Source organism: Bombus bifarius, unplaced genomic scaffold (assembly GCF_011952205.1).
Source record: "Bombus bifarius isolate JDL3187 unplaced genomic scaffold, Bbif_JDL3187 scf7180000008194, whole genome shotgun sequence".
Taxonomy (NCBI): domain Eukaryota; kingdom Metazoa; phylum Arthropoda; class Insecta; order Hymenoptera; family Apidae; genus Bombus; species Bombus bifarius.
Window position 1 is genome coordinate 1,006,365 of NW_022884502.1, and position 19,773 is coordinate 1,026,137.

Genomic DNA, 19,773 nt, shown 5'->3' on the forward strand with positions numbered 1-19,773 from the left:
ACGAAGAGAAAGCTAGTTCAAATATTGTACTATATTAATACAAACTGCAATATTATGAAATTAATGAAACTTTAATATTTTTAAATCTAATTTTAGACGAAGGACAAATTTTAAAGGAATTCCGACACTAAACTGACACCTCACGCCGCGGTTTGTCCCACGAAGTTCGATTCGGGCGAGGAGTGGGGGAGCTTTGTTTGTAAGCGGTGCGTGATATATGTAAGTATAGGTTTGTCAGATTCACACGGTCATTCATAGGACAACACCGCGTGTTGCAGGATATGTTTTCAAAACCTACGTTTACAAAAATAAAAGCAATACAAACGTAGACCTATGTTTAGAAATTTGACGTATATATCATCATCTAATTTAATATTTAAAATTGATTAAGAGATACAAAGCACGTAGATAGTAATTTCTATGTAAAATAATATTTTTAGTCAAAAAATTATAATTAAATTATAATAATGAAAGAGAAAAGAAGGAAAAGCGTTAAAAGAAATAAAGAAAAAAGGAAGGGTAAAGGAGACGAAATGAGGAAAAGTTGAGAGAATATACGTGTAGTATCGGGGAAAAGGGCCTAAGAAACATCAGGTTAACCATGAACAATGTTGCGAGAGCCGAGGCGCTGTCGGGTCTATTAATGTGTCCTCGGTCTTTTCAAGTGCATAGTTTCGTTAGAAAAGACCTACCTGACCCTGGCTACGAGCGTCTGCGGAACACGTGCGCGGTGGGCCTAGCAAAAGACGAAAGGGATGCTACAACGGCCAGAAAGTTAGTTGAGAAGCGGAGTGTGAGTGGAGAGGTCACAGAGTGTGAGTGGAGAGGTCACAGAGTGTGAGTCGACGTACGACGATATTGTAGTCGGTCCTGTTGTTATTGAGTATCGCTTATTAAGCTACGCTAAACCCTAAATATAACATCATTACTTGTCCTTACTCTAAGAATTCATACGTTACTACATACGTATAGTGCAATATATGTATAGTGCAAAGACAAAAGAGAAAAGATTATGAAAGGAAAGGCGTGTCACCATAAATAAAATGATCCTCGCAATCAATCAATGATCTGTACTAAATAAACTATCAATTATATTAAAATAAGGCAATATGTTTCGACCGTCCGCGGGAGTCGTAAATTCCAGTTACGATTAGAATAATCGACGCCACGAATAGATCGATCCTCTATTTCGATTAGGATAATAGGGGTGGTTCAGTGAGTATAACACTGCGGTTAACAGGTTATAATATGTATATTTCCAACAACTTTGTACAGAAGATATTTACGCTGTTGCGTAAGGTATAAATGAAGTAGACGAATGGTTGACGGTTGAGAACCCGGTGAAGAGATGTTGACAGAGATTAATGGAATACAAACGAATCGAGTACAAGAAATTTTCAATTTCGATATGACACGATCTAACAAACGATTAATTAAAGATGTATTAGTTGAGTAAACCTGGTAGTTTATAAAGAGTGAAGAATTACTACGTGGTGAAAATCAGGCACATCAAACAGAATGATACGTGTAGATTCCACACTTTCCGGTACTAAAGTGATGTTTCATCCCGCCAAATATTCGTCTAACTGACCAATCAACTGATTGGTTGAGGCAGTTTGGAATATTTTCAATTGAAACCAGCGCAAGAAATTAAAATATTGCTGCAATATTTCTTTGATCAACGAAGTATGACATTTTCAGACCATATATGTATAAAGAATTTTGATCGTTTTACTTTTTGCTTTAAAAAGCTGATATATACATATCGAGTTCTCATTATGATCAGGGTTAAGGGCGTGAAACGAATCCTCATTTGCGCTACACTTGGTTGCTATACAATGGAGAAGACATTGACTAGTGCAAATACGACTACTACAGAATTTGACAAGTAACCGCGGTAATCAGACACTCGAGAACCTAATGACAATGATCCTAGGTCCAACAACGAATCCGCGATCAACGGGTTAGTAGGCTTATTCCTTCGTCGAAGTCTAAGTTGGAATTGATACTTAGCGTGGAGATAGCAAGACGTTAGTTAACTAGTCCAAGAGCTCGTACACCAGCGAGAGTGACTTTCCATCACTGTGACACACATCATTGTTTAATTACAGCTGTAAACTTTAATTACAATTTTATGGATTTTCCCGAAGTTCCAGAGGGGAGACTCCGGTGTCCTTTCATCTCCGACGTACACATAAACGAACGATTCTTTGGAAAAGCATTAAGTGATATGAGAGAAAGGAAGAGAAAAGAAATGAAAGGGAAAGGAAAAAATGAGAGAGGATATAATGACAGGAAAAAGGAGAGATGGAAGAAAATAAAGTGAACATATCCAAACCTATATTATACTAACGTCGATAAGGTTGCACGTGATGTGAAAATGATAAAGAGAACAGGTAACCTTTAACACGTGGGACACGAAAAAGCATTGTATGTCATGCCGTTATCCCATCCTATATCTCGTTTGTGGTCTAGCAACATGTATATTTATATCCGAATATAAAAGAAAATCTTCTTACATCTAGCATTACTAACTTCGGTGGTTAAAGTGAATATAAATTTCTAAACACATCGCTCTAGAACATTTAACATAGACCTGGCATGTGTTTTTGATTTTTTGCGCAGTCGATATTTCAGAAGATTGGGTACGAAGAGCTATAAAGAATTGTATATATTCTAAATCTCAAATATCCAACAGTGCTATATCAGATCGTTATTTATAGAATTGATACGATAAAAAATATTAAAATATATTTTGTGTACATGGAAAAGTATACGCAACTTACGTTCAATTTTCCCGCTACTTCTCACTAGAGTCTACAGTATCTTTATCTGCTAATAGGACTGAAGTGCATAATACAACGCTAGATGGCGAAGCAAACTTATCTGTAGCTTGAAAATATCAATATTTTCGAGACAATTCTGCAATCGTAACCTGAGTTGCATGTAAAACAAACAGACGACAAGATATTTGTTTGTTTATCAAAACTCATTTTTATAATACATCATTAAATATTTGATGAGCATTTATAAGTAACAAACGAAAAATTTCTCATAATAAAAACAATATTGTTGTTGTACCGGAAATGACAGAGATTAGGAGGGAAAACAATATATTTTTGGCTAAAGTTCACAATTTTATCAATTCCTGTACAAATAGTTAAAGTTGTTATGGAAAATATGATCAGAAATTTATTATAAGGTTGCACAGCAGAACGAAATGATTCATTACCATAGAACAATTAAACCAGTGAATAATGATAAATCGTATTCTCGAAATGATTCCGCGAAAAATGAAACCGCCATTTTAAAGCGTTCAAACACCCGTGGCGGCATTAAGTTTCGACGTGTCATCAGTAAATATATAATCTAGGCTAAAATAAAAGAACTTAAACGCATAGAACGTTTAAAAAAAAAATTCAATTTATTTTGATGATGTTTCTGTAACAAATTTATATGGAATTTTATCGAGAAATTCGTCTTTCAACAAACCTGCCAGATAGGGTATAGTCGCCTTCAAAAGTATTTACGTCATAGCTGCCATAAACTCTAGGTACATGTGTTAGATGATAAAATCGAGCAAGGCGCTTCCTAAGAAATATTTTCCTCGTAAAAAACTGATACGATTTTGTAAATACAACGTCCTTCTAGGATCAACGGTTTTAAAGTTATGAATTTTCCAAGATCATTTATTCCATGCATCCTTTCGAACGTATTGGTAGTTACTGTACCACTAAAGCGAGGAAGAAACCGAGTGGTCGCTTCGACAGTCGCGGCCTATTAAAATATCGCACTGATTGGATGCAATTACACGTGAATGTATCAATTTTTAGAGATGATAAATACACATTTGTTATATAAACTTATTATATATGTAATATAGTACAGATCACTTCATATCGTTAAATATATCAATATATAAAATTTCTTGTTTCGTAAACAAAATGTTAGTATTGTTATAGATAAAGATAATGAAGTTCACGATATAGATGATACGAAATATGCAAAAAAAATAAATTTCCATTTACAACAACCATTGTTCATATTTAGTTTAGCTTAATGAAACTGGAATCGCAACTGATATTCATTGAACTACTAGTTTTTATGACATATCGGTAGAATGTATACTGATTGTCATATGATGCGACTATATGCCTGACGCTATGAATCTCGAAGTGGTCGCTTTGTACAGTCCATTTCGATAAAACAGTCCGAAGGATTGAGAAAAATCATATTTCGGTCTATTAAATTATATACATTATTAGCCATTGGGTGTTATAAGAAATTATGAAGAGAAAAAAATTGACCCAGTTTGATATACATAATATCTTCCCAAAATGTCAGGTAGCACTGTTATAGGTTATTGAGAATATATTTTCTGGAAGTGAAATAGTACTAGGTATACGAGTCGACTGTACTGTAGACGCCACCGGCAGCCACGAGCGGTCGCTTGAAGTACAGTTACAACCAAAATGTTTTTACGAACGTATTGGCGGAATGTCAAAATAGGATCATTCGATCGCAAAATTACGAGTGGGGCGTCATGAGAAACTTGTAGCTCGCAAAAAACTAACACGATTTGGTGTATATAGTATTCGTTTTTAACGTATCCCTGCCGAGATATCTGTTTTTGAAGCTTTGCAAAGGTAACGAATTTTCGACTCACTGTATAGGGTGACTGTACCAACGGACGCTACGGGAGTCCGCAGCCGGCATAGGTTCAGTTGGCAGCAGTACGCACAGCGAGAAGGTTTACCATGGCTGATATTTCGAACGAAGAGCTTCGTAAAGAAATCACCGGTAAGTGGCAATATCCTTTGATTTACCATACTCTGATCTACAAATATGATAAAACTAAGTTAGTAATCATTCGTGGTGCAAGTTATTGGTACGTTTGCGACTAGGAATATGTAGAAAATCGGGCTCTTTGCTCTTGCGACGTGACGACTTTAGCGCGCACGATGTGACGAAGTGGCGTGCCCCACGCCGGCCATTACAACCACGATTCATCGTATTTCCACTTACGTACAGCTTTATTAGAATATTGCATCTCCGAACCGTTTCGTGTAATCTACTATTCAGATTTTTATAAAATTTTTCGATGTCTTGGGAAAATTTGGATTCTTCCTTGGTTTTCTAGAAAATGATAGCTTTCCCTATTCTATCCTATAGTATACTGTATGACGCGTCTGACTGTGGTGGCGCGCGCCTGAAGCCATCGCATGCTTCATATCTCGCTCTTTCTCTTGTCTCAACGTCTTTTGCACCGTGAAAAGCGATCTCAGCATGGACCGTGCCCTCATTTTCTAGAATATTTCAACGGATCCTGCTTTTATTTTTTATTTTACCAGGCCAAATATAGCCACGTTCCTCGAATTTTACTCGCTTGTTATAGTTGCTGTTACAGCGTATTTCGTTGTCATATTTACTCGATAGCTTTTACCTTTTCCCGCCGCCTCAAAATGGACACAATGTCCATCGATATTTGTTAATGCCTTTTTTTTTTTATTTTGAATCTCTTTTACTTTAGCTGTTTATCGCCTTAAATTTTTGCTAATAAATTTCCGCCGGAATTGTGAATCACGCCACCGATACGCTCGAACCTTTTAGCTATTTTCCATTATTCCAAGGTCCAATGTATTCTACGATCGATCAGCCGATGTAAAGAAAGCAGTTTTAGAAATACAACCGATTTATTACATTTTCGTGATAAAGTTAACTTTCAGAAATTTTTTTCTCTATGATATAGAGAATCAGCAACCGGCACAATGAATGGTTGCCATTTTCGTTCAATATTTACTAGCTCTCTGACGCGGGAAACTACAATACGTTACCCAAACTTTCATGAAATATGCCACATTAAAAATTTTTAGGTTATTTAAATAATTTAATAGTATTACGATAATTGATCTTTTATTAATAAAATTATTGTTTGTTATATTTCATAAAATTTCATATACTTAACTGTTCATGAATAATGTACAGAATATAAAAAGTAGATTGAAAGTAAAATCTGCATAAATAAATTTGCCTATCTTTTATCAAATTTTGAATATTTGAGTTATCGAAACAATTTTCTACATAAAATGCAATGTTTGCATTTTTATGTTTAGCTATCCTTAAGGATGCGGATCTTACCACCATGTCTGCTAAAAAAGTTAGGCTACAGATTGAAGGAAAACTTGACATAGACCTCACTGAAAGGTAAGAATTCATTTAAAATGTATCGTCAATATTTAGCATAAATATGTCTATTATAGTCGCATTTATAACAAAGGAATCAAATTTTCAAAGATATTTATTAAAATTTATAAACATATACATATATTGTTTGGATACCACAGGCACTCTTGCAATTAAAATAATTCAAGTGTGAGTTTATGTGTATCCTAAATGAAAAGAAGGATCTCTGTGTGAAACTGTTTTCTTAAGTTTTTACCTCGTTCCTCCTTCAACATTTTCTTTGAAATTAAATATATTTTTATTAGCAAGTTTTATTTTGTGTTTAATGTGGATTGTATAACAACTTTATGTATAGGAAAAAGGAAGTAGATACTTTAGTTATGGAGTGTTTGCAAGAAAAACAAGATGGGGCAAAGAAAAAGAAGAAGACTGCTAGTGAAGAGTCCGAAGATGGAGAGGAGGAAGAAGAAGAAGGTTCAGAGGAAGAGGAGGAGGAAGAGGAGAAGAAACCAGCCAAAAGAAGTCCTGCAAAGAAAGCAATGAATAAGCGTAAAAAAGGATCTTCTGATGATGAAGAGAGTGCAAGCGATGATGATGCCAGCGATGAGGAATATAATCCAAAAAAACCAAAAGCTACCCCTAAAAAAAGTAGGTAGATCACAAAAAATTTTGCATATGTACATATTCATTGTTCTATAGTTATAACTTGGTATATTTTTGATAGATAAACCTGGCAAGAAAGGAAAAAAGAAGGGTAGTGATAGTGATAGCGATGAAGATTGGGGTAAGGTTAAGAAAGCCCAAGGTGGAGGAGCGAAGAAAGGTGGTGGTGGTGGAAAAGGGGTTGGAGGTAAGGGTGGTTATACTCGTGCTATCACACTATCGCCTGAGCTTTCTGCAGTTGTTGGTGCTGAACAAATGGCTCGACACGAAGTCGTAAAGAAGATCTGGAGTATTATCAAAGAAAGAAATCTTTATGTAAGTGTTACTTCTTGTATGGTCTTTTTTTATGACTTACTTTGTTTCCAGTATTCTAATACATTTTCTTATTTTATAGGATCCTAAGAATAAGCAATACGCAATTTGCGATGACGAATTACTGAAAGTAATTGGAGTAAAACGTTTTAGAACTTTTGGTATGATGAAGTACCTCAAAAATCACTTTGTAGATTAAATCATCCTTGAACCACGAAATCTGACAGGTTATAAACATTGTATAACGTATTCCAGGATGCAAAGTGCATCTCTCCATCTTTCTCACACGATACATACATAAATATACATACATACAAACACACACATATTTCTTGCGACTTAAGACTTTAGCCATGTTTACATCATTCCGATGAATTCTGTTGTCCATGGTAGCTGCTTTGTCTTATTGAATGTTCGCAATGTAGCATCCTTATTTATGGGCATTATTAAAGATGTGGCTCGTTAACATTGTTAAAAGCTGCCCAAAATGTGTATGCAAATGATGACCCACAAGTAGGAATCCAAGTAGATTTGATCAATGACATAATGATATAAAAAGAAAGGGTCAGTACCATGGACGTGCGGATGATTTCGAAATGTGGAAAACATTAAAATGGCCGATAGTCAATAAGCTGGTTTTAAGTCAATGTATTCAGAGTTAATGTTCTATCGTTTACCTGGTGGTTCTTGTAAACAGTCCCTTTCATCGAGTATGAAAATACGGTGTGCCGTTGTGGCAGTAAAAATGAAGTGGCGAGAACTACTATAGATTCTTTTAACAATAAATTCTTTTTTATTTTATTACGTGACAGTCAATATCTGAAGAAAATTAAATACAAGGGATTACTATAGCAATTATTGCGTTTATATTTATTTGGATTTTCTTTTAATCCAAAAAAATTAAATAAAAATTTCCGCCCGAGTATCACACAATATTTTCATCTTTTTATTTTTAACGTTGATTACTTTTCTGCAATGGATGTAACAGAGAGATAAACAGTTTTGTCAACAAAGAGAGAGAGAGAGAGGAGTAATGATATGTGGTAAGGCAAAAAGAGTGTGGAAAAAATTAAGAGAAAGATAATACGAAAAATCAACATCCTGTATACATCTTCTGTATAATTGTTATATTATACACTAAAATTATTACTAAGCGAAATTTAATTGTATTATCATGTAATTAATAATTATTGTCGTAATATAGGTTTCTTTGTGTAAAGAATTGACCTAACTCTTAAGATTTAATGGTAAAATAATGTATTCAGTGAAGGTACAATGCATGCATATTAAAAGTCACAGTATGTGCAGCATTATGCAATGTTGAATTGTAGGAATAAGATAGGTTGATGATGCGAGGTATAGAATTAATCCCCTAGTGTGGATATTTACACCTCGTTGTATGGAAAAATTTGTGTATTTTGAATATAAATTAATGAATGCTGGCCTAAATTAATGGAAGCCACAAAGAAATCATTGCAAACAATTGATAATGAAAACACTACAGTGAAGATAAAGATGAACGTGTACACAGAATAACAAGTTATAATATCAGTTTGTTTTTTAAATGAAGAAAAGTGCAGGTTATGCCCTGATATTTCGTGAATGTATTTGAAAACATCATTAAAAGATATTGCTTTCATTTTTTTTTAGAGTGCCCTTTGTAGCTTCATTCTATCGTAGATGTCCTCGAACAATCCTATCCAATTCGTCCTTTAAACTAATGTAAAATTGAATACATATCTATAAATGTTCGAGTTCGTCTTCTAAGAAAGATAGTACATGTTGATTATCATCGCGCCTCCCCCGCAAGCCAAAGATATAAGTTAAGAGTTTCTTTGTGTTCATATAATTATCTCTCCTCGTTTGAACTTCTTTATTTCGGGGCGGAGCTGCTTGTACGTAAATACCGTATCGGAAGTTGGATTTATATGTTTGCGTACTGCGTGTTGTGCATCGGCTTATAGTTGCCTAGAAAGAAGAGAATGAAATCTTCCTCTCTCCTTTATACTGTTTATTAACAGTACTTACTAAGTGCAATGCTCTGTTTCTTAGTTCCCAAAGATTCGAAGAATAATTTTTGTCAATGGAAGGTGGAAGTATATGCAAATCTGTTTGAACCATTTGATGTTGACAAGTTTTTAATTGAGGTCCTTCTTCCGACAACCTTGTTAATTAATATTTATGTTTTAATAATTTCAATGTGTTTCTTTTTAAATATTTTAAATACTAACACTTCTTGTGTTTGTAGAGCTCGAACATCATCGTGTACTTGAAACAAATACACATATTCAACGTGATTGCGTATGTAATCAAGAGCCTCATAAATGTACCTGTGAAAACTTATTATTTATCCATTTATTTATTTCGATACACTTATGTTTTTATACTTTGATGAAGATACCTATCAGGATCTTGTCCGAATTGTTGGGCTGCTAAAATCGAGCAAAATACGTAATATTTTCCTCTCCATTTAACAATACCGTTATTCGGATTTCCCGGGATCAATGCTCCGTGTTCACTAACGAACTTCCACGCGCAAAATCCTAGAAACTGATGATGAATTTATTAACCTAGGAAATGTTGTTTTCTACAATCTGTCATTTAGCATATCTAGTTTACATAGTATATCATACGCATAATTTTACCTCTAAATTTATATTTTCAAAATCCTTAGTTTCATTAGGGTGATAGATAGTGCACTCGCCGCATTCCCCTGAAAAAGGAATTTATAATTTAATTTGTAGCTTTCTGTGTCTAACCAATGTTACAATGTTAATTTGCAATTCATCTTATTACTTATTGGTTCACCCATTGATTGCTCTAGTCTTTCAGCATCTGTGAGGACTTCTTCGTTAGACAGCATATCGGTCAATAGCGGCTCGTTGTATGCATTCACGGTCTATTGAATGTTTGGTTCGTTGGAGCTCATATACATATATAATTATATATATAAAACAATTACCTTTGCACTCAGAGTTTGAAGTTCCCAGAAAAAGTTATTTATGCCACTTAATATAATCACCTCATCTTGAAGTCCCATCCATATATCTGCTAAGTCGATAAATTGTGGCTGAAAAATTCAGGGATAAGAAGTAATGTTTCTAAAATGAAAAATCATGCAAAAGACGTATAGTATGATATAATTTCTTACATATACTTGAACAGTAGGAATAGCAGTCCTATATCTCACGGTATCGTGAAGCTTAAACAGACGTCCTTGAAGACGTTCCATATAATTTTGTATCTCTTTTTCGCTTCGTTCTACATCGCTTAACAGTTTCCTATAACAAACAGGTTAGCTTTCGAAATGATCAAATTAATATTAACAAATGTTGAACGACACACCTGACGTAAATTTCTTGTTGCCGACATGCAGTTAACATTTCGGCTGCCCAGTTTACATTCTCAATTGTATAAACGCCAAGTGGTATTAATTTTCTAATGAGACATATTTTTTCGATGGCTGCAGTAAATTTATAGATTTTTGTCATTAGACGTTCCAAAAATTCCATGATACAGTCGCGCGTTTTTTTAGTAGCTTTTTGCAAAATAGCTGGCACTAAACAGATATTTTACATTAATGATCTGTTTCTCCATAATGTAACAATCTTTCTATTAGTCGCCAAGGACTCACAATCGTCGATGCCTTCGCCTCCGCGTTGGTTATCTCTATTAAATAAACGTATTCCTGCAACTATGCACATTAATTCCATTAGCTGTTCTTCCTTCTCACGTTTAGACATCTTTACATATTGTTCTAATTCCGAAGGTTGAAAAACGCTTTGCAGTGCCACCGATACTTCCCTAAGAAAGTAAACTTTTTACCTCCAATTAATAATAACCAGTATCACGAAAACGTGTTTTAATATTCTTACTTGAGCACAGAAGATACAGTAGGATTTCCAAGACCACTTAAGAAAGTAATAACCACCAACATCTTATGGTACAACTTTTCTGACTCCTGTTTATTCGCAAGTTTCTCTGTCTGACAAATTTCCGCCACTAATGGTCCAGTTTTTTGATGTAATCGCAACCTATGGCGCTTAACAGTCTCGTCTATACAAATTAAACATACATATTTCACTGTCCTATATCGATCATTTGGCATTCTCAAAGTTTATTTTCACCTCTATCGTGATAGTGCTTCGCAAAATATAATTGACTTTTTAATATCGTTAAACTTGGTCTTTCTTGATCGCATATTTTTTCAACTATCGCTTGAATAATTTTTTCATTATTTTCTTCGTCGTCTACCTTAATTTCATATATAGGATTTAATTGAAACAAAGTGAGCTGTAAACATGTAGGAAAAAAGCCATGTCTTGTGTCAAATTAATAATTATTTAGGTTAACTTAATATTGAAATTTCTCGCATAAAAGATACATACCAAAAAGGAAATAAAATCTTCAGTCACGTCTACCTCGCGTTCTTGACACGCGATCATTATACTACTTATTAATTCCCTTCGTAAATTTTCCATGATTAAGATCTAAATACAACTGATCTTATGAATTAATATTTTAAGTTGTCGTCGACCGACTGTATTGGTTTGCTTTCTAAAGTTTGATCGATATCCCAAACACGACCTTTTACATTCAAAGCTTAGTGCACGATTATTATTTTATCTATAAAAAGAAATGTCTTTCTTTTCTTAGAAATTTCATATCGAAGAACTGAATGTTTTTTTCAGCTTTTCCACCTTAATCATTGAACTGAAGATAAAACGACTTTTATTATATTTTTGTGATTTATAATAGTTTATTAGTTCCTGCGTATTTCTGCCGTTAATTGATTAGCAATTCATATTTGCAGAGGTCAACAGAAAGAACTCGTGAATAATAATTATTAAAGCGGAAAAGGAGAGAAAAATACAATGAAAAACATACTGAAAGTAATACACGATTTAAATGCGGCTGTAATCGGCGCGCTTCGAGTTCGATAAAGTTCGTAGACGTTCGTAAACTTCGATGGCTCGATAAACGGACGAGGTGGGGGCCGAAGCTCCGTCAGAGGTGTCGCAACAGTCCAAACCGACGGAGCAGTCGGGTTGGGTGGCCAGTACGGTGTGGTGTGTGCGTCACGAAAGCAGATAGAGCACGGAACGCAAAAACGTGATTACCGGTTGTCATGACGTTCGCGTAAGCATTGTGCATTGTGATTCGCTGCCCAAGAAACATGTTGAGTGATATCTGGTGCTCGAATTCGCTATGTACCGTCAGTGGTGCGACGGTGCAGTGCAAATTAGTGCTGGTTTTGGTACTACTCGCGATTCTACCTGATGTATACACCGAGAGCCATGGTAAGTCGTTGAAATTCTCTCACCTTTGTAAAAAAAGAAAACAAAAACAAAACAGACAGTCAGTCGGAGTAACCGTCGTGTGTCTTGTAGTTTTCAATGGCGCGATTATTCCAACCTCCCTCTAGCTTTGTTTGTTTGGATTACTTTATGTCTTTGAGAGCTAAAAAGTTATCACGTTCTTGCCTGCAGCTATTCACTAAATCTTGTAAACATTTGTATCTGAATTGTAATTAAGCATGCAAATCGTACATGATACGTGTTTGTAATATTTTTATGTGACAGTCGCGTACCGTTTACTTCGATTGATTGTCATATATGCACGTTTATGCCTATACATAGACATACCTATATGTATCGAATTTACACTGCTTCGATATACACGTTTCATTGTGGATCAGACAAATGCTTCTTCTAGTTCGTATCGTTGAGACAAAAGCTATCGAAGTAAAATACGAAAGGTAGGTCGAGAATTGTTTCGATCGTCGAATGTTTGATTTAGTCGAAGTTGACGTTTATTTTTTAAATAAAGTTGATGGAGAGGCTTGTATATATTTAACGTATGCGCATATTGTAAAGCGCGCAGGGTGGTAGCTTTCGAGTGGCCAAACAATGCAAACCTTACTAATGTGAATATAGTGTATTTTAACGCATACATTAATGCGAACGCGTATCCTTATTATTCGATATTCCCCCGATAAAATGCAACCAACTTAACGTATTATCGTATTATATATTATAATAATTGACATTAGCAACAAAGAAACGTACAAAGTTATAACGGCCAAAAAAACAGGCGAAGAAAATCTTCGTTGTGTTTTGGAAGAAGGATGAGCTGGGTGACGTTAGACGGATCGATGAAGATTTACGAGCAAACCATACACCTAAACAGTTAATACTCGCGATCGTACCGACAATTTATAGGATATTCGGTTTAATTATTTATCAGGATAAGATGCATATAATAATATATAATATATACATACCTCTGGAATAATAACATACCTCTCTATAACACAATATGAGACGTCTAATTTTCTTCTTCGATTCGCTATCTAGCATGGGTTGAAATATTATAAATATTAATATTCGTATCAGTCTAACGTTAGATTCCAGATTTGAGATCTAAGAAATCAATATTTGAGACTTTGAAATCTCGAAATTTGGACTGGAAGATTTGGTCATTGTTATCGATAGTTAACGAACATAAGTGGATTAAATCTTTCAGTTACAACCGACCGATTTGAGGAAGCATTTATATTAGGATAAAAAACAAACGCTATGAAATGCACCGTCGCGTCGAGGCCATATATAAGAGAGTAAACGGTTGACTCGTTGCAAGAGGTTGTTTCTGCGAGTTACAGGCTCGCTGCTTCCGTGAAACAATGTATGCTAACGAATCCGTCGAGCCCTCTCGAAAAACCTCGTCCTGCTTTTCCTAGCAAAACAATATTTTTCGCGTTACGTTTCCTAAACACAAACGGTACAGAAAACAGGCTGCGGATAGGCGAAGAAAGCAGTAGCACTAACAACGGTTTAATTATTCGTGGCGGCGCACGATCTTGCGTCGTGTGTTCGTTATTTTCTCGTCCTTCTCGGAACGCTCACTAGTCCGTGAAGGTACTCGTAGAAAATCCTTGAAAGTGTGCCTATAGTCGGTCGGCTCATCAGTCGCTGTAGGTTTTCCACGGTAATCCTGTCCGTTCCTGAAACGTTTATCGATCTATAGCCTGTTGTTTTCATTCTTTTACATTCATACCGTATGTGTTATAAAAAAGTTTTTCGAAATTTCATTAAACACTGTAATCGTGTAAACACGACTGTCATAATTGTATTGGTGAAAATTGAAAGCAATCTAAAAGTGTACATGTATACTATTATTACAGAACGTTTACAGCATCAAACGAGATTAACGAAGATTGAACGTACATATTACTTTGTTTATGCGTCGTGAAACGTTAAACAATACACATCCCTCTTTTACGTAGTTACGTTCATAATTGCTCTTTAACGTAGGCTAATTAACCGAGTACCATCAATAAGTATAGCATTACGAGGCTTGTTTATCGAATGTTGGAATAGAATAACTGCTGCATAGTAGAACATCGATGCAAATGATAACCATGGAACATTGACTCGAATGAAAAGTCAATAAAGACAGAGAAAGTTCGTAGGCAGTGGACGGATGTCTGGGACGTCCGGTGTGTTCGTATGATTCATTGGGCGAGACGAGCTTCAGCTACACTCAAAGTCAACCCGATCGTTTGCCTCTAATCGATGATTAATCCATCCTCCTTCAAGGCGTCGACATGGTCGAGTGGTTCTTCGAGTTGACGAGGTGTGTACGTGTATACCATCTCGTACTTTTTGGCTTGCGTTGCCCACATTATCTGCAAGAAGTACGAATCACCGTGATTTTCGTTTCTCCTAACGCGAAAATATTTTTCAGCGTCGGTTTCGAAAATAGGAACTTGCAGTATAAACTCTCTATTTCTGTTACACTGTCGTTTAAAACGTATCCGCACACTGCTTCTCTTTGACAAGTTTATGGAAAAATGATAGAATACTATAGCGCGATGGAATTGATTTTTATCGTAATTTCTAGTACTAAATGGTATCTCGTTCGAAAAACTCCTTACCTGTAGATTGCTCGATTTTTCAAACTACAAATTAGACGAAGAAGATTCTTTTTCTATAACAAGCGATCATTCAATTGGAAATTTACAGGAAATTTCGTTATACACCTTTTTAGCAAAAGGATTAGTTTGCATTTGATTTGAAAATTTGGAAAAATTCACTACTATTAAAAACTAATAGAAACCTACCAAATCTACTCACGAATGGTAGTCGAAATAATTATGCGTCTCTGCGTTAATGTTCAGATTTCAGAGATTAGCGATGCGTGACAAATAATAGAAAGAACGTCTCATCGTCTGTTTCTCAATCGTTCCACTTTCCAATCGAAGTGATTCAAACGAGTTTGAGAAACTCATCGAATCGTATTTGCGAATCCGTGATCTTCTACCGATTAATCTCTCCTTTCCATTCGATTTTAGATCGCGTTTAATCAGTAGTCGCTTGTCTTTGCTCTCGTCTTTGTTCATTCTCAGAGAACTCGCTGCGATTCAAAAACGCGAGAGTCAGGGGTTAAGTAGAACGAACGATTACCATGACCACAACGCTACGATCGAGTCAAGCGAGAATGATTCATGAATAGAATCATTCTATATTTACTTGGAACGAATTAACGCAATTTCCATGATCGTCAAACGACACAGTATATGCATACGGATTGTATCGGTGCGGCGCGACGTTCATTTAAGTGGTTGATCATAAATATAAGCGGCGTCTAACGGGGAAGGTCGATTCACCGCGACTTCCGCTTATCGGTGACTCCGCTTACTCTCCAACCAGTCGATTTATGGGCTCTCTCGTACTCTCGGCACTCACGACGTATACTACTGTTCATAAATATGTAGAAACTTTGGTCGATTTCGATTAACGATATATGAATATTACTAAAACATATGGTAATTATGCCATTTAATCATTTTTCCCAATTTTCATTATTTGACTCGAGTCTTTTCTTTAAAAGCTCTACTTTATTATTTAAACAAGAAATCAATCGAGGGAATACGAGAGACTAATATACCTCTGATTATTTTTATTATTAAGAAAGCAGCAGATTCTAAAATTGTCTTCTTAAATGACAAAGGTGGTTCGGTCTAACGCTCGCAGATTCCGTTTGTAACTTTTTTCTTTTTATATTCTACGACGACTCCGATAGAGTAAAAATCGTTCTGCGACTTTCTTACATTCTGTCAAAAAGTAAGTGTCTATATACTTTTGAACAGCACTGTAGAATTCTGAAATCGTTTTTCGTATGCCGATCGTGCGTTTCCTGTTCCCGGCGACCGATATTAGGATCCATACCGGTTTACACGTACCAGAGTTAATCAACGCCGATGATTAACTCTGATATGCGAAAAAAGCAATGTCGTCTAACTGTAAACCACGAACACGAGTTTCTCCGTTATATCGAGAAACATTCGCGCACGTGTTCTCTGGACGGAAAGAAGGAAAAGACTCGCAATTGCGCAGTTCCAGTGTCGTTGTTCTCTTGCCTTTGTTAACAGACACGTATCTGCCAATTTGCAAGAAGACTGTAATTAAGAATGAGTTTACGGTTGGAACAGTTGGTGATTAGGAAGTCTTATCTCTGCCGGGTCAGCGTTCATTCAAGATCGCCATAGCTTTTACATTCCGTTTGAAAGAAGAACACCCGAGATATCGAAATTAAAACTGTGGATTAATTCCCATAACCAATAATTTGTGAAATTTCTTTGTAAAATTCATTTGTTTTATTTTCAATTTTATGATTCTGTTATTTATATACAAAGACTTTGATCGAGATTTTATTAATGTTAATAACTTGTGTTTTGTAAAATATTACTAGAAATATTAATTTACATATGCAAGACAGGCTATGAAATTAGCTGAACGTAATTAACCTGTAGTGTTTACCTGATAGGTATTGTCATTTGGCTTTGAATGTTTGCAGTGGATAAATAATTTGTTTACTCGTTTCCACGAAATCGGAGAGAATACAGCATTGAAAGCACGTTGGTAATCGATGTGTATCAACGAATGCGAAAACCGTGAATAAATAGGAGAACAATACCGAATTCTTGCTTCTACGCGCAGTAATAATTAATCATGCGTTCTCGCCGGGCAAAATGAGTATATTGGGCCATGTCGATGATTCACTTTGTGTAAAAACATATTACCTGGATTTAACGACACGGCACTCGACATTGCAAATTAGTGATATGTATGTTGCTCAATTCGGGATTACTTGTCGTGAATTCTACGAAAATGTTCGTCCATTCTCTCTACTGAAAATAATTGAATCGAATCGAGCCCCGATAATCTGATCCTGTTCTCTTCGTTTATTTGAAAATCCAACGATCTCGTCGCGTGGATCGAAACGAGACGATGTTAAAGAGTCGCGTGGAGCGTCCAACAGCGATCGAAAATCGTTAGAATGAAATACCCACGATCCATTGGACAGGGGTGATCGACGATTTTCATTTGCACGAGTCTTGATTAAACGTTCCCCGGAGCGTCTGTGACGGGGCAACAATGCGGCTGCGAGAAAGGCAATGGAACCTCGCCGCGCCACTTTACATTCTTCTTCATTGTCTGGCCGTTAAAACGAGCCGCGCCGCGCCGCGTCGAGATCACCGTCGGGCAAGGAAAAAACTGTCGCGGCGTCCGTGACGAGGGTGCGACACCCCTTCACCCTATCCGGAGCCCGAAGGAGAAACGCGTCTCCACAGAAACCACACGCTTTGGATGTTCCATTTTTTGACATATATTGCCACAAGTATTAGAATATCTCTTTGTTACCTACTTCAACCATACGCAAACCAAACTGATCAACTCCATCAGATTTCATCGTTTGATTCCAAAGAATCGAACGATGATAGTAATAATTATTAGTATAATATAGGGGCTATCCCGGGGTTTGATAGAGAAATGTGTTCTATGGATATATGTATATTCTAAGCAAAAGATATTGTATCAATATCGGTCATATAGGCTTACTTAAAAAAATTTCTAACAAAAATACGAAGAGAACGAGGTAGCAAGCTTGCAGTTACTATGTTATGGGACGAAAATAGGCTTAAAATTAACATAATCGTAGCTGTGTTAAAAAATATTCCTCGCTCCTATCTATACGAAAATGACTTCATCATCTAACTATCGCCACGAAGCTCATACTGATTTTACTTCGCTTTACTGAACTAGTCAATCTTTACGTCGACTCGACACATGTATCGATGTTTTGTGTTTGATATGTTTTTCTTGTTGAACTTATCGACATAAAATCCAATGACGCGTTCTAATACTTATGGTCGACAGTCTATGTCGCAAATGGAGATTCTATACCTTTTCGATCGAGTCACTGCTGGACATTGCGGCTGAAAGCTTAAAACTTCGTCGGACAAGGCTTTTAGATAACGTTGGAAAGTTTTACTTCGTGTCCTGTGCTCGGCAACTCTTCTGTTCCTTTTTTAAGGAAATCCGGTCCGAGAATCGATGTTCCGTAGCGGCGGAAATCCGATTAATTAATCCCGGCCGAAATCGTCTTAGATTTTTTTTACAAAGTTCAGTGCCTCTCGAAGGGATTCAGTTCTGTCAAAGATCGCAAACTTTAGTCACAGTTTTTAGTCACAGCGTATTTATTTGTTCTGCTTGGATCGATGGTCCGGTCGTGCTTTCACGAGCAAACTTATTCTATAACTGTGTATGTACATTCCATAACTGTTAGTTCTTTCACAGAACTTGATGAATTTGTCATCTATCAGTGAAAGTCTTATATCTTTACATCGAATAGGTTTTTTCCATTTTTCACTCGATGATATTAGGTCGTCCGAAAAGTTTCCTTCGCTTTATAAGGAAATAATGGATGCGCAACATTTTTCGTTTTACGTTATTTTGTCGAATTACGTATGATTCATTTTGTTCTATCAAGACAAAGATCAGATTAGGTTTTATGTTTGTATAAAGGTGCGTTGTTGTAAAAGACGCGCCTGCAAAAGAAAGACACTTTTTGAACAACCTAATATTAAAGTACAAATTGTATCTCTCGTATCTTTTCCCTGAAATCTTCATTTGCGAATGAAAATTCAAGTATTCGTGACCACAAGTAAGAATTTTACCTACCAAGTATCACGAGATCGGACTAGATATTCCTTATATTCTCGCATATTATGTGCATTCCGTGTATTTTTACGCTTTCAAATATCCCACAATTGCACAAATAACCTCGGTCTATCTATCGTAAAATATTTGCCAACAACGTACTGATACTGTTCAGAAACGTGTTTTCTTGCGTTTACGTGCTTCAACAAGTCTACTATATAAAAACATATTCATCTTTATAATGGCAAATACGTGCGACGACACGATAATTTCCGCTATAAACGTCTCGTTAATTGCGCGGCAAGCGTAGTTAGTAAGAAAGGATAAGCCGATTGTATTTAAATTGCCGCTGCTGTATTTTATTCGTTGATTTTCTATCGATATGGCGCGTCAGTGTCTGCTACGATCTGCACGGAAATAATCACGCAGCGAAACCTGGCGTATGGAAATTGTTCACGGGACGATCGTAGGAAATCTCAATTGCTAGACGAGGATTTAAAGCAACGGGACGGGCGTAGGAAAGGCGAGCCGTTAAGGCAGGGCTCAGCAACGGGTCAAGAGCGTTAAGCTCAATGAGACGACGATCGAGGCGACGAAGAGGCTCGTGCCA

The 19,773-nt window shown here is 36.1% G+C and overlaps 3 protein-coding genes across 3 annotated transcripts in view; 2 read left to right on the forward strand and 1 right to left on the reverse strand.

Annotated features, from left to right (window-relative positions):
* The first annotated feature begins 4,654 nt into the window (after positions 1-4,654).
* On the forward strand, positions 4,655-8,800 carry LOC117209918 (upstream activation factor subunit spp27). Its single transcript, XM_033452380.1, has 5 exons — positions 4,655-4,800; positions 6,114-6,204; positions 6,539-6,831; positions 6,908-7,161; positions 7,241-8,800. The coding sequence occupies exons 1-5, from the start codon at positions 4,758-4,760 to the stop codon at positions 7,355-7,357; spliced, it is 798 nt and encodes a 265-aa protein (XP_033308271.1). The 5' UTR covers positions 4,655-4,757; the 3' UTR covers positions 7,358-8,800.
* On the reverse strand, positions 8,121-11,813 carry LOC117209919 (cilia- and flagella-associated protein 206-like). Its single transcript, XM_033452381.1, has 13 exons — positions 11,547-11,813; positions 11,286-11,451; positions 11,034-11,214; positions 10,793-10,962; positions 10,504-10,717; positions 10,310-10,439; positions 10,121-10,228; positions 9,955-10,057; positions 9,804-9,871; positions 9,560-9,708; positions 9,390-9,488; positions 9,187-9,322; positions 8,121-9,126 (listed from the first exon to the last, which is right to left on the reverse strand). The coding sequence occupies exons 1-13, from the start codon at positions 11,637-11,639 to the stop codon at positions 8,899-8,901; spliced, it is 1,845 nt and encodes a 614-aa protein (XP_033308272.1). The 5' UTR covers positions 11,640-11,813; the 3' UTR covers positions 8,121-8,898.
* A 343-nt stretch (positions 11,814-12,156) lies between these two features.
* The window catches only part of LOC117209915, a 70,009-nt gene continuing 62,392 nt past the window's right edge, over positions 12,157-19,773 (forward strand). Inside the window, exon 1 of the mRNA XM_033452378.1 lies at positions 12,157-12,458. Within this exon, the coding sequence (XP_033308269.1) occupies positions 12,335-12,458 (124 nt within the window). The 5' untranslated portion in view covers positions 12,157-12,334. The remainder of the gene's footprint in view (positions 12,459-19,773) is intronic.